The sequence below is a fragment of the Nestor notabilis genome, unplaced genomic scaffold (genome assembly GCF_000696875.1).
Source record: "Nestor notabilis isolate BGI_N333 unplaced genomic scaffold, ASM69687v1 scaffold21884, whole genome shotgun sequence".
Taxonomy (NCBI): Eukaryota; Metazoa; Chordata; class Aves; order Psittaciformes; family Psittacidae; genus Nestor; species Nestor notabilis.
The window spans coordinates 1-15,573 of NW_009926301.1; the positions used below are offsets into that span (position 1 = coordinate 1).

Sequence of the window (15,573 nt, forward strand, 5' to 3'; positions counted from 1 at the left end):
GGAACCCCGGGGAGGGCGGCTGCAGCGGCCTAAGCCTGGGAAAGGGGGTTAAAGCCCCAGCTGCACCGAGCGGATTTGTCCCCCGCAAAGCTCCGCTTGCACAAATGAAACCAGAAACAACGGGGTCTGCAGCAAGGCAATTAAATCTAACCTACATCATGTGTAACCACGCCACGACTTTATGATGCCGATTACTGAGGACAAAGGATAGCTGTGCAGAGAATTAGGAAACGGAATGGGCAGAGGATGAAGAGACAGTTCCAAAAGAATAGATGCTCTGTCAGGAGCTGCCCGGGCAGAATGGACGATCCCTCCAGTTACACCACCGTACCCTCCCCACTGATTTGAAAGCACAGGTTATCCCTTGTGTAGTCCCTGATCAAGTTACCCAGTAAGGCACTGCAGTAACATCTCGCATTAGCCAAGGGACAGTATGGCAAGAGGAGCTGGAATTAAAGCACAGGGCTCTGCGGGCAGATTGTTACCTGTGAGCCAGAAACTGGAGCCTGCTGCTCTACACTGTCCCTCTCTAGATAAACACAGCTCTGCAGAAATCCCTCAGGTCTCTGCTAGGAGTAGTTCCCAGGTCAGATTGTTCAGAAGCTCTCTCCTAGAAAGCAAAGTAACACCCATTTATGCTCTGCCCCTCTCAGCACGCAGGGGCTGGTTCTGCAGAAGTGGAGGCAGTTGGTGGTTTGACAGCCACGACCCGGGAAGGTGAGAAGTAAAACCTCTTCAAAACGTGTGACTGACCCTGCCTCTAATTGCACAGCCGTTCTCCTGGTTAAAACCAAAAGTTTCTCAGCACAATAGCCAGAACTGGTTAAAATCGAGGAGAACCAAGTTGTGTCATCCTCATGTTCTTAAAAAGCCACAAATGGGAAAGCTCTTCAGAAACAAATACTTGGACTGGAAGTAACTGTACATCTAACCTTGTCTTAACTGTGGTTGGGGTCTTAACAGTTCCCTTTCTCTCAACAGATTTATCCATGGAAATTAATTCTATGTAGTAACACTTATTTCCTCTTCACAAACGCAAGTGGACAGGTTTTTTCCATCTCTCTTCCATTGTTTGACTTGATTATTTAGGGATTGTTTTATGAGACCAAAAGATGGAAAGGAGGAAGAACAACTCCTCAGTCATTTAGCACATTAGGCTGCACTTGTGAGCTTGTCTATTTTTGCTACAGAAGTCCCTCCCTTCCTATGTGTATTCACAGATGCATTGTTTACTAGAAGTTTCCTCCTTAAAGGAGCTAATGAGGACCTTGAGCAAAACAGCTATAAATCATGGTGAGGGGCACAATCACAATGCAAGTGTGTATCACAACCATCAGTAAATGCAGGTAATTTGGGGGGGAATCAAGGAAACCATGGATACCTAAAGAGAAGCAGTATAGCAGAAGGACCTGAGCCATCTTTATACGTGCCCAAGAAATTCAGCTTCCAAAGCTAAATTAACCAATACGAGTAGCTCACACTATTGTAGCAACAGTGTGTTGGTAATTTCAATTTAACTGTTAATTTATGAATAGGAATAGACTCAGTCCTGAGAGTTAATGGAAACTTTGTGGTCACTTCAGATATAACCATAGTTTCATCACCTTACTGATAATGAAGCTAGGAAGGGTCTGGTAATGAAGCCTAAACCTGGAGAGAAACAGCCCAGGAAATGCTAACAAATGGTTACCTACCTTCCATGAAACTGGCTTGCTGTGGGAGCTGGAGTGGAATGAACACTGAAAAGAGCTTTTCGTTTTCCTTTCATGACCAGAGAAAGGTTGGTTGTTTTTAAATCCAGCTATCCCTTTGGAATAAACGACTTCAAATTCTTCCCTCTGGTAACAGGCTTAATTCCATACTCAGTGACATCAATGGGATTGCTCACAGAGCATCACCTAAAAATGTTAACTCTATAGAGTTAAGGAAGCAAGGGTTGGTGAGTTCTTAAAAATCTAGTAGAGGAAGGAAGGAACAAGGATTCAATTATACTCATTCAGAAATTCCATTAGCTCCCAGTAGAGCTTATCAACCTCCAATCAAATTAAGACCAATTCTTTCAGGGCTGGTAGCAAAGCATAAAGAAGAAAACAAAAAACCCAGCAGAATTCCTGATTTTCCATCAGATTTAGACAGGACAGAAACGTGTTCACTTTCTCTTTCGCTTTCTCTCTTCCCAAGTCCCAAACTCCCCAAAATGGTTTGAGTTCCCTCCCCTCATTCTCAAAAGAGATCAGCAGCCTACACATTTGACTAAGGTTTTAGGAGTGAGCTCCTGTACTGTAACTACAGAGGAATGCTAATTTAAGAAAGCAAATCTCAGAAAATGTTTCAAAGTAGCAACACAAGTGTCCCAGTTGTCAAAAATAGAAGCAGCTCTGTAGGACAGTTTTGCCTCCTATAAAGATACAGCTTTTGCTGCTCACCGTCGCCAGAAAAAAAGCTATGCCAGTTTTTAGTTACTCAACTGTTTCCTATTTTAGCTTAGGGGTAATGTGATACGTTCTTTTCAGTAAGACATAATAGAAATCAGATATTTTTGCCTCATAATGAGGTATACAGACATTGTACCCTGTTTGCACTCTGCTCTTCCAGCACATTGATGTCAAATGTGACCTCAAGTACCAGTCATCAGCTGGGCCCGAAAGAGAACAGTCGTGAGGGTTTGAATCCAATTATCTACCCAATATATCCCTGCAACAAAACACTAGCCTGAAAACTTCATCTTATAAAAGACTCACTACTAGGCTGTTTCTTAATGGGCTGCATGATCCTTCCAAGTCCAAACACTGTGGTCTGCTGTATGTGGTCCTTGAAGCCAAAGATGTCTGTAAACTCTGGTTTATGCTCAAGAACTCAACACCTGCTCAGATCATGAGAAGCTCATTGTTCAGTTGAACAGCAGGGAAGGCTGTAGCTGGGCTCAAATGCTGCAGTATTTGTCTCAGCTGCCAAAGCAAATGAAAGTAATGAACAGGAGAGCATAGTATGGTCAAACACAAATCTACATCTGAGTTCCCAGATATTTTGTCCTGCACTATAAGTAGTTACTCATATACAATACGTTAATCACAAGGCACTGCTGCAATACGAGTGGTAAAGAGACTACTGAAGTTAAAAGCATATTCCAATATTTATGAAAGGACTATGCAGGATATTTGATTTATAACTGACAGTTAAGACCGTACTGACTACTGTTGAAGAATACCCCTTAGATACTGTGTTTTTGAAGGGGTAGGCAGGTATCCTCTCTATATGAAACATAACTGTCAACAGGCTGCACTAAGCTGGCAATTCCTTATTTCCTTCAGTAAGTAAATCAAGTAATGACATAAAAAAACTGTTTACATGGGGATTTTTTTGGTGTTAACTCCAGAGAGCTGTTCATGAGACAACACAGAATCTTGTGCCCATCAGAAGCACTGCTCTACAAAGACATCAAATCAGGAGGGACATACTTATCATATTCTAAAGCAGAATCCAGAACTGCATTTAATGTCTGTAGTGCTTGGGACCTATCTTATTCTCTCTTCCAATCTCCAGACCCCTAGTATTGAAATCTAAGGAAAATGTAACACAAGAAAGCCCCATAATAGTAAAAGGCTGAGGTCAGGATATACAACCAAGCTACTGAATCTCACAGACTTGCCTCGTGCAGGGCAGCCAGGCCACTGCCACAGACTGTCCTTATGCTCTCAGTCCTTCACAAAAGCAAGGTCTGAAAGCCAAGTCACGACAGACCCATTCCCACACACTAGCATAAGCATGTATCCCAAATGCACTGGTACACACAGCACTGTAATTCATTTTTTACTAGAAGCCTCCCACAATCATATTTCAGCAACACTGCCAGTATACATGGCTTTCCTAAGAGATTCTGGTGTGCATCTCTCATACCATCAAAGCAGAAACATACTATGAATGTCCTACTTGAACACTCCAGGATGCTCATACAGCAATGAATGATGCACCTTGAATAAACCAGAAGAACTCTCAAACTTATTTGGGCATTAGGCTATTACAGTGCTAAAGGGACATGACTCCAGTGGGAAGACAACAGAGTTGCACATTTCCAAACCAGTTCTTCTCCTGTTTTAATACAGTTTTAATGAACAGCAGTCCAAGAGATCATTTGATACTGTGAGGTACATTCCTTGACCACATATGGCTGTGCTTAAGGAAAAGGACAAACATATACTTAAATTAAATAGTGTAATTTAATTTAGTAACAGTTTAACTATCATTAAGTTAAAAAAAGTTATAATTAACTGTTAACGTTAATGACTCAAGACCTTTCAGAAAGCATGAATCCAAAAGGAAATAATCCAGCAGGTGGTCACAGACTTGTTTTTCCACCAGCACTGCCACCTGCATCAGTCTCTTAAGGGACTATTTGTTCAATGAAGAAATTGGTCTACAGTCTGTAACAGGAGTCTTGGCTCTGCTACTTTGCACGGTCTTCTAACAGATACACAATTAACTCATAGGTGGACAACACAATGGCTGTGTTTGGTATCTGCCGGATGAGTTGGGCAAAGAGTCCTCTATAGAAGGCAGAATAACCTTCTTCACGTGCTACCAGACGTGCTGTCTGAATAAAGGTCTTGTACTTAGTGCCTTCTTCTCGCAGCCGTGTCCGTATGACCTCTGCAGGAAAATAAAACAGAGCCCAAAGTTAACAAGACTTAAACCTTCCATTGAGAAACATCCCGTTACCATGAAAGCATATGCAAAAGCCAGGGACATGAAAACCTTCCTGTACCAATTGCCTGGCAGTATGATCAGCCATGGAATCCTGTGCACGCTGCCCTTCAGGCAAGAAGCAAAGTTAAAGATAAATTCTCTTTCAGGTGGGGTAAACAGATTATTTGCTCATTCAAGCTACTACCAAACTAAATGCTTCACTGATGCTCATCATCGATATTGCTCTTTCTATATAACCATGATTACATTCATGTCTGTCCAAATAGAATAGCGCTGCTCAGCCCACAAGTATTTCTCACTACATGATCACAGAATCTCAAAGGCTGTGAGTACTCAGCTAGATGAGTACTGCTACTGGTGAGAACAGAAGCATCAGGCATTCCATTTCTTTTTGCCATTTTTTGGTGGTGTTTTTAAAATAGGAACTGCAGGTGACCAGCTACATGGCTGTGAATGGTGGGCCCAGTACTGAACATGCCAGTGCATATGCACACACCACTGTAACATGGCCATTCAAACGACTAAGAATCTTACAGCCCTAAGCCCCACCATTTGTCTTGGATTACAGGCAACAGCTGCTCTGCTGGATTCATAAATGGAAAAGTTAACATACCATGTGGATAAGCAATACAAGAAGCACAGCCCTTGGAAACAGCAGCAGCAAACATCAGTCCGAAGAAGTTGGTTGAGTTCCTTTCGGTCCCGTTAGGAGGAGAAGGGGGCAGTTGCACTTCCTTTAAGTGCTTTTTTAAGCTTTCATAAATAGCAAAGCAGATAATGGTCTCAGAAATCCCAGCATAGGAAGCAGTCAGGCCCCTATAAAAGCCACGGACACCTTCTGTCTGGTAAACGTATCTCGCACACTGCAAAGCATTCATTGGTTTGGAACCCCTGACTCTAAAAAGACAAAACAGAGCAAAGCACATAATGAGCCCAGGAAAAGAATTCATATAATATTTAAAAAGCCCATAGCTTTTAATAGGTGTTATAACTATAGAAATGGTTCTCTGCTAAGTTTTACTCCAAAAATCTTCTAGGAAAGCTGCACAGAGCAGGACTATCATGTTAACAGTGCACACTTGGCTCTGCTAATTCACCAATACTTGTAATAATTCTTTCTGCTCAAGTCCTATCCAGTCTGTCACAGTTCACAGCAATGTTTAAAAGACAATAAGAACCAAAGAGACACTGTTTTGTGTTTAACTGATATTTCCATTTAAAGCCACCTTCAGCAGGCCAAGCCACAGAGGCCCCACATGAGAAAAGATCCTTTATTTTAAGAGGCAGCACTCAGTTCAAAGGTGCAACCCTGTGAAGTGCTGGAATTGAGTCTTATAAATTATTTTTAAGTTGTGGTGCCTTAAAGGATCCTTCTCATCTGACCTAAACATGTCCTTGCAGGAAGGAATTCCCATTCTAAGCAGTCACGTTATTGGCAGAGTCCCTCATTGCTTCAATATCCACCAGTGACTGTGAATCACTCAGCTACAAGATTAATGTCAAACGCCCTTTGTCTTCAGGAGTACTTGTTAACAGCAATCCAGTGCTGAAGGAAGAACATTAAACCACTGCAACAGATTCTTACTGCCTCTAGAATGTTTTGTGTGGCTTCATTACAACTTAGAACTATGAGCCTGTTTACAGCTGTGTACCAGAACCTTGGATTGCTGCAGTAACACATAGCTTGTGTGATCTAGGATCAGTACAACTGAGGTTGCCAAATGGGACAGCCTGCAACCTCACACTCAGCCTCCCACATGAGCTCTTCTGACCTTTCCATAGCCTCCTTTATTGCTGTATCAAAGCATTTCAGGCCTTGATATATTTATCCTTAACATCAACCCCTGAAGTACAGAAGACTCTGAAAGCAGGACTCTGAGAGGAAAAATAATGCTGTGCCCAACTTTACTTTTTACAGTGAAACCAGAAACTGAACCTAACTCAGCACTCAGGGCAACTTCCACAGCCTTCTCAATAGTAATAGTGCATCAATCTGAAGTAGGACACACAGAACCTTAACCTTTAGTCTCACCAGGCAGAAGCATGGTGGCTTGAAAAGTGCAACTGCAACTCAGGGAAACCACTAGGCAAGATCTATCAGAGTACAAAGAGCCATGAATGAAACCATGGAAGTTCAGTTTTCCAGAGGCTCCCTTAGCCACTTAGTGGCATTCAATCTTCCCCAGTCAGTTACTTACTTCCGTTCAAGCTGCATTCTGGTTTTCACCATCCATATAGGATTCATGAGGGAATTTGTGATAAAGGCTGAAAAAGAGACAAGAAAACCAGAAGTACAGTTAAATCCGGGCCAGTGTATTGCCATGGCAAACATGAGCTTCACACATTGTGTAGTGGGACAGTTCTAGTTACCAGCTCTATCTAGAGGTTTCAAAAGACATGCAGGTAAGTAGCTTACAACCTCTGCCTTGCCAGAGAACCATTCCATACTTCAGGAGGCACTGACTAAGGGCCTTGGAATTTCTTAAAGGATTCTTCCTTTTTGCACCTACTTTAGTATGTCCTTCATGTTCTAAAGACTGCTGCAGACAAGACACCTGACTGACTGGGCTTTAGAATGACAGATAAAAGGAAACCTGTGGGGAACACATACATGTATTTGTCTTTTGTTTTCCCCATGGCTCTAGATGGTGCCATTGAGCTACCTCATTAACAGAATCCACTCATAATGAACTGGGAAAGACTGTTTTTAGTGGTCACTCTGGTAACTGACCCTTGAACTAGCTCCTCTGTAGTATTTTTCCAACAGGAACAAACTATTTTCCCATCCTGGTAGGAAAAATACAATGTCCTAAAACAATTTGGCTAAAACAGTATCAAAGTTTGCTGGTGTCTACTATTTTTTTCTTATACTCAGAGACATTACCACAGCATCACAGCTGGAAAACAGATCATTCCAAGTCAGTGAACAACCATCTAGAAATATTTTGAAGTGTTGAATATGAAAACAGTTCTTCCATAGGCAAAGTAAGTCAGGAGCCAGCAAACTCCTGTTTTCTGGCATACACAACCTCACACTAAGTGTACATGTTCAGAATGTACCACATACTGGCCTCTGTACTTGTTCATATACCACAACTATGCAGAGCTGGAAGCCAAGACTGGTATGTTAGCTTAGGTCCTGTACAGACAGACTCAAAAGTTCAATCCTCACCTTATGCTTCATACTATCTGTTTCCTAACTATTGAGGAGGATAGAAATCTTGTAGCAACAACAGCTTGCAATAAATACTTTGAAGAATTAAGGTGCATCTCAAAGCCAATGCAATTATTGCCCCCCAGACACTGGGGTATTGCTGCAGACCATATGAAGAGGGATTACAAATACATACCTGCAGAACCTGCAGAACAGATGTGCACAACATTGCTGTTGGGCACAAAAATGCCATTAAATTGTTCTTTAGCTTTGGAGTAGCATGCAAAATAGACAGCTCTGTAGGAAAGAAGAAAAAGAAACAAATAAGAGAGAGAAGAAAAGCAATGCCAAAGTAAACACATCACTATTCTTCCCCAAAAAACATGACTGCTTCCTACAAGGACTCAGGGTTGTTGCTGGTTTGGGGTTTCTTCTCTTACACTATAGTGCTACCACCTGACTTGACACCCACAGGGTAGAAATGCTTTACTTTCACACCAACTCTGAGATGGGTCTTGCAAGGCAAGTTAGATTGGATACCTACACCAGCTCTGGCCTTAAACACACTTTGTAAACTTGGGAATGTTACTTTCCCACCTGGAGCCACTAACAGTGTTAGCAGCACTTCGTGCTTTAAACACTTAACCCTGGACTGGAAAAGTTTTACACCCCTCAAGTCCCTTTGTAATGCTGAGGAACAGAGGGAGCTCAGCTGATCAATATGATGAGTGAGAAGCTGTCTGAACCAAGTGTGTTCAGATCACAGCTCCTTGAACTGCTACAAAAAGGTGGATAATGCTGACTACAATTTGAGAATTTCCATAAAGAACCTTATTCCAATCTTATGGAAGAATATGAAGGAATACAAACAACAGCATGAGCTGCATAAAGCAGCAGGCAGATCTGGTTTCAGATCCCTGTACAGAAACAGGATTCCCACTTCCGGGGGGGAACATCCTACCTACTAGGCAGGAGGCCAGGGAGGGAGTACACCACTCTTCAAGTTCCTTTTTAACTGGTTCAACCTCAAGCAGAGAAGAGCTGCCAATTTCCTGATTGCTAACCAGTTCTAGCATTTGCTAGGCACAAAGATCTTCACCCTCCCAAGAAGTGGACAATGCAAATCTCTCCCCCTCAGCTGTGGTTTTTGATCTGAGAAGAATTAATTTAGGCAATGAAGGACCAGACAGGTACCTCCTTTCCCCTGGCATCCAGCTCCTGCTCTGTGTTTGGCAACACCTTAATGTATTTGCACAGAAGTTATTAATCCTACAGATTTTTCTGCACTACTTCCTCTTATTTTCTCAAGCACATCATATGTGGCTCTTGCACTGACTGGGAGTTGAAGTGCCTCGTTCAATCTGCACCTTTCAGTGTTATACAACTGGAAAGCAGCATTTCAGAAGTGTTTCTTGGTAGCACAGTGCACAGATAGAGGCACAAATCTCACTTTACAGACAGGATAACTTCCTGACCTAGTATTCTGAATCACAAATGCACAGCAACATTTGGGTTAGTATCTTAAATGTGACTTTTAGCAACAGTTTAACTATTTACCTTGATGGTGCAACTCCAACCAAGTTTGGACCCAGCCCTCGGAAGAGTGACCTTGGTCCTTCTTTTTCCAGAATTGACCTTAAAATAAAAACAAACAGGAAAAAAAAAAAGTATTTGGGTTAAAAATTATACTTCTTGTTCTGTTAAGACAGTCAGAAGAACTGTACATATGCAATGAGTATTAATTGTGGAGCTATTAGCTTTTAAGCTATATAATATACTTCAAAATTAGCACAATTATACACTGCTGAATAAAAGCCACTATACCATAAAACTTCAGCATTACAGGCAAATGGGTATCATGTGGCACCAAGTTACAATTTCCATTCTTTGAAAGTTGTCAGGATTTGAATTAGTTTCCTGGAGAACCCAGTAAGAGTTGACTGATGACAAGGAGTATTTTTGGCATTCTCTTTATCTAACCAATTCAGGAGTTTGCTTCCTGTATAAAGACATACAAAAAATTAAGTTCTTTTCCCCTGCACAATTACCTAGTGATGTGTTCTTAACCCAGAGTTAAAGTTGAACATGGCAACCATACTACAAGCTGTGACTCCCCAGGTAGTTCAGGGTATCCAGCTTTGAGGGTATTCAAGGGTTTACATCATCTTTTCAAAGTAAACTGCAGGTACAGAGGTACTGCTGTGAATCACTGTCAGGACTGGACCTCATAGAATGGTTTAGAAAGGATATTAAGCTCATCCAGTTCCAATCCCCTGCCGTGGGCAGGGACACCTCACACTAGACCCTGTCACCCAAGGCTCTGTCCAACCTGGCCTTGAACACTGCCAGGGATGGAGCATTTACCACTTCTTTGGGCAACCTGTGCCAGCACCTCATCACTCTCACAGTAAAGAACTTCTTCCTTATATCCAACCTGAACTTCCCCCGTTTCAGTTTGAACCCACCACCCCTTGTCCTATCACTCCAGTCCCTGATGAAGAGTCCCTCTCCAGCATTCTCGTGATCAATAGGTCTAAAGCAAGATCACCACCAAATGAGCAGCATCCTGCAGCTCTGCAAAAGCCATTTCCACCCATGTGCCCTCAAACCTTAGAAGGCACACTGGGCTAGGACTTCTCTGAAGAAGATAAACTGATTGGACAGCTTCCCAACAGCTGCCAAGTTCTCTCTAATACCTTGCTGGAGTGCCTCATTAAAAAGGACTTATCTTACCAATTCCTTGTACTACTAACAGCAGGCATATTTACAAGGACTAAACCAACAGCTGAACACTAGTCAACAGCTAAGTATTAACCAGTGAAAGGCAGGTGCAGTCCAGCAGTCACTGGGATTTCAGCGCACGATCTGCTAGGCAGCAGCTCTCTTAGCTGAACTCACCATGTGAAACCCATGCAAGGAAATCCAGGTAACACCAGGCTCCAGGGGAAGTTCACATACACCTGCTGGAACTTTCTGGACCATTAGCACTGTTGAGAACATTTCCCACAGATTCCAACACCAAGCTCTTAAGACAGATGATGATACAGGAGCCTCTGCAGCAGAGTTGAACTTGCTGTGTAAACTCCAGGACTGAGTGTCTCCACGGAGACAGATCCACCAACTACTTGTTCTTTGTCACTTAACAGTCACGACTGCAGATTCCAGCTGGGGTAACTCATCAGAATCTTAAATGGATTAGACAAAAACAGCGTGTCCTTCTGGAGTGCTTTCAGTTCAGCAGCAGGCTTAAGCTGCCCTCCTGAGTACCTACTTACTTGCTATTTATGGCAGTTAAGGGGCTTTCATACTCAACATCTTTAACTCTTACAGAGCAATTTTATATGCAGGGCTCTAACTGCTGCTTCTTTAGCCTCACAGTTTTCCCAAACCAGAAGGACCAAGTTGTATCCAGTTTGGCAATGCATGCATGCCCAGGATTATGAAAGGGATGGAAGAGTAAAAGCAAGGGACCCAACTTCCCTTCTTTCTTCATACATTTGTATTTTAGCAGAAAGATCATGATCAATAGCATTATCTGTTCTTCACAGATGCTGCCTGCAAGGTAATGAAAGCACCACTATTTCACTCTCACTTCTCAATCCTCTGAATTAAGCAGGTGGAAAACTTGGTGATGCAGACAGCTGAGTAATTCCTGAAGTGAAATGAAGTCAAGATCATAGTAATCAAATTTAATGAGCTTATTAATAACTATATTAAAAGGTTGCTCCAATTTTAAACCATTTCCTCTCTCCCTTACAGAAAAAAAGACAACCCCAGAAAAAGATGGGCCCAGGGGATGAATTAAGAGCTTTGTGCCTTAAAGTTTTCACTTCCTTTAGTTACAGCTGCCTATAGTCCAATGCTGCAAGGTGAAAAAATAGCAAGGGAAAGGAGATGAAAAATCAAAGGCAACTGGCACTATTTTCAGTCACGAATTGTTCTAGACTCACCTCTGAATAGACAAAGCAACGTTTGGCAGGGGAAAGCAGCACTGTTTACAATACAGAAACTCAAGTCCCTGAATGACTCTAGCCAGACAGCTCTGCAGAGAATGTGAATTAGCACTCTGCTGTTATATAACTGTGCAGCTTCTCCCCAGGCAGCCTGCCAACCTGCTGGCCTTACGTAAAACCATTCAGCTTGCTCTGCTAGTCATTATTTTCCTTGGCATTTCAGCTACCTGATCTAAACAGGACCTCTCAGCATCACCGTGGGGTGCCCAGTGATTCAAATAAATTCAGTCCATTTGCATGAGACCTGAAAAGTGAGTTCACGGTGCCTTGATATGAAATGCAGCACTAGAGATGGGGACTTCAGAGCTGCTGGTAACTCTTCAGCAGTTGTAAGCTAAAAGATTGCACATTTCCTCTTCTTTATGAATGCACATCTGAAAAGGGAACAGCTGGAGCATCAACTACTGCAGTCTGAACCACACAGGCGGCTTTTAACAGAGATCATAAGTAATACAGGTGAGAAAGGATTGATGCATAGTAATTGGCAAAGACAGTATCTAATAGCAGAGGAGAGCTCAGTAAGTCAGCAATAGCTGAGGAAAAGATACAAGCTTCCAAGACCCTATTAGACATTCTACTTCAGTGAGACTGCTTTTGCAGTGTCCTTCTGCCACTCCCATAAATCTCAGTTACAGATCATCCACACCAGAGTGCAGACAAGCGTAACTCAAAAGAGATGGGAACACTGAATTCTGGAGGTCATCTGATTCAGACTCACGCTCAAAGCAGGGCCAGATGCAAAGAGAGATCAGGGGCCAACATGCATCAGTATGTGCAGAGAATTAGAAACCGTGGTACGATGCTGGTGAAGGAAAGGATCCAGCTTTTATGTGATGCTCCGAAGAGAGAGAGCTTCAAGACAGGAATTAAAGGTTCCCTCCATCAAACAGGTAAACAGCATGGGCAGCAACAGCACAAGTATCCCTATTTCCCACTCAAAGCAAACTGGGAATGGCTCCAGGAAAGAGAAAACATACAGCATATATGGCTTATTCAGGCCTTCAGCCATTTGCCAAGAACTGGCCCCAGCTAGTCAGGATTACCTGTTAAAGTGCTCAAAGGAGATTGCAAACATGATTATTCCTAGTGAGAGACAAAGACAACACTTCCCAGTGTTGAAAAAGAGAAAGCCCTTTCCTCCAGAATATTTTCTGTGACAGTTCCCTCAAGCAAGGGCTTATCAAGAGTTTCCAGTATGTCCTGTGTATTGATCCCTTCAAACTCCTCACTGCCAAAAAGCCTCAATCTGAGCAGACTATTTAAAAACAAACCCTTCCAGGCACTTACTCAAATCAATTTACTTTGGAAAGTTCCTAAATGGTGGAAACAAATTTCTGTGGAAGTTCAAAGGAACGCTCAGGAGTCCTGAATATGTATGTGTTTTTGTAAGAGTAATTCATCTCTCCACTGCTGAAGGCAGAAATCCAACTGACATAAATCCTTCCAGTGCACGGCTGGAGCAAAATTTGCACTCTGTGTTTGCAGAGAGGAACTGGAGCTCAGCTCACTGGTGTGAAACAACACTGAATGACAGGAGGAGCAGTACTCACTTGAGAACACTAAAGAGCCCAGGTGATACAGACGTTGGCCTGACCATTCCTTCACCACTGATGGTCCCCAGCTGGACTTGTGGGTAGTAGACAGCCCGGAAGGCTAGCTTTGAAGATTGGAGCCGAGTCTTTATTACCTCTAAGGGACAGGTAAAGATGGCACCAACTGTTCCTCCGCATCTGGAAAACACAATTGAAACAGAAGACAAAGTCAGGAAAACAGCTGCACAGATGTGTCCAAACACAGCATGGGGTATGAATAAAACCTGAACACAGTTGCTCCGTGTCGTGGATGAATTATTAGGTTTGTGTGCCAAACACAGGCTTGGCATTAAGCAAAGGTGACGGTTCCCAAGCCCTGAGAGAGGGGAGAGAAAGTTGAGAAACTTGTTATAATGCTCATGTGCTGTGATGAGGTTGGTAAACACAAAGATGATACCCAGCACTAACAAAGAGTCTTTGACTGACCATCTGCTGGTTGCATGTTCTGCCAGGACGTGGAATTCTACCTGTAAAAACTTCAGAGTTTCACAGGTTGTTGTCCTAAAACAGACATACCCTTGGATGGACTTTTTTTATGGGAAGCAGGAAGCTGGCAGATGAGAACAAGCCACTGGGGTTTAGGACACTATAGGCTGAAAACACAGCAATATAATTCTTCCCCATTTCAGTGCTTATGATTTAAACAGCTGCCTAGAGAAATATCGTAACTACACTAAGTTAAATCCTCTGAAAAACAATGGATATCAACTTCTTTTTTTTGGGGGGTGAGGGAAGGAAGCTGCAAGGATGGTGTGAAAACAGAATCATGGGACAGAAAGGCTACTAAAAACCAGAATTCCATAGTCTGATAACTGAAACAAAACATTATACATGCTCATACCTATAAAAAATTATATAAGAAATAAATAATTTCACAATCAGGATATATTGATCTTAATATATCAGTTCATCATCTGATTGAGCCTGAGAAAAAGCACACTGGACCAAGAATAGAAGGTGTATGAGTCCTAACTGTCATTTTCATCAGTGATCTGGAAAGTGATGGTCAAGCTATTTCTCACTCTGCTGCTGTCCCTGTCTGGTAACTGAAAGTCCCTTCTGTCCAACTTCACAATTAAACATGACGCTGAGGTTGGCCAAAAGGTACAAATCTAAATGTTATTAATAAAAAAGGTTGGGCTTTAGGAAGACTTAACTACAGATTTCAGCTACGACAACTGAACCCACTGATTAGGAAATAGTTTCTTTGCTTGCACAGGTATCAAAGCATGTGATTTCTTTAAAAACCTGGGTTTGCAATTTTCCTTCTAAACCACCATGAGTCAACAACTGAACTCACTTGAGATATGACTGTGAAACTGTAATTTAAGTAGTTTTCCATGAAAAGGAGATTTAATTAAAAGAAAAATCCTATCATTTGTCTTGCACATTAAAAAGCAGCAGTGCTTGCTAGAGTCAGGAGAAGTCTGCAGGCACTAATTTGGGAGCAGAGATCCATAAAAGCCTATTAATAAAGGTACTAATGCATATTTTCTAAAGCCCCACATATACATGAACTATTTTACTGGCAGAATCTTTTTTTAACCACCAGGAAAAGGACATTTAAAAGAATGGCAGAAAAATCCAGGCAGTAGATACATCCTAGTTTATGAATGCTTTATCTGGTACAGCTTATTTTGCTTGCTGAAACAGTATGTCTTACATCAAGCAGAAACCATTCGTTGCCAAACCCCTGAAGCCTGCCCACCCTGGCTGTACAACCACAAACATTAAGGTTCTTTATACAGTTCAAAAGGACACCCAGGCCACATGGCTGGGGAATACAACTTCCTCACTATGGTTTTCATGTTCTACAAGAGTCTGTCCAAGTACATAATCCCAAACACTATGTTTTTCAGATGCAAACACATGCAACAGAAGAAACTGTGTTTTCATGAGACCAGCAATATGATTTAACAACATGCTTCAATGAGTTTCTCCTTCAAGTTCTTCCTTCTTCCTCTTCCCTGCTGAAAGGGGAGAAAGCCTCAACTAGGGACAATCCATACATCCAAAGTGACACACACTGTAAGAAAGAGCTGTCTTCATCCTTCTAAACCACTTACATATGCCCATTGAATAAAGTCACAGAGTTGTTCATGGAACTAGG

The 15,573-nt window shown here is 42.2% G+C and overlaps 1 protein-coding gene across 1 annotated transcript; it reads right to left on the reverse strand.

The window, feature by feature from the left end:
- Window positions 1–4,069: 4,069 nt before the first annotated feature.
- SLC25A33 (solute carrier family 25 (pyrimidine nucleotide carrier), member 33) lies at window positions 4,070–15,335 on the reverse strand. The gene is made up of 7 exons (XM_010013468.1): window positions 15,320–15,335; window positions 13,422–13,602; window positions 9,416–9,493; window positions 8,055–8,155; window positions 6,903–6,969; window positions 5,318–5,601; window positions 4,070–4,647 (listed from the first exon to the last, which is right to left on the reverse strand). Exons 2-7 carry the CDS (start codon window positions 13,466–13,468, stop codon window positions 4,445–4,447), a joined length of 780 nt encoding a protein of 259 aa, XP_010011770.1. The 5' UTR covers window positions 13,469–13,602; window positions 15,320–15,335; the 3' UTR covers window positions 4,070–4,444.
- Between the last annotated feature and the right edge of the window lie 238 nt (window positions 15,336–15,573).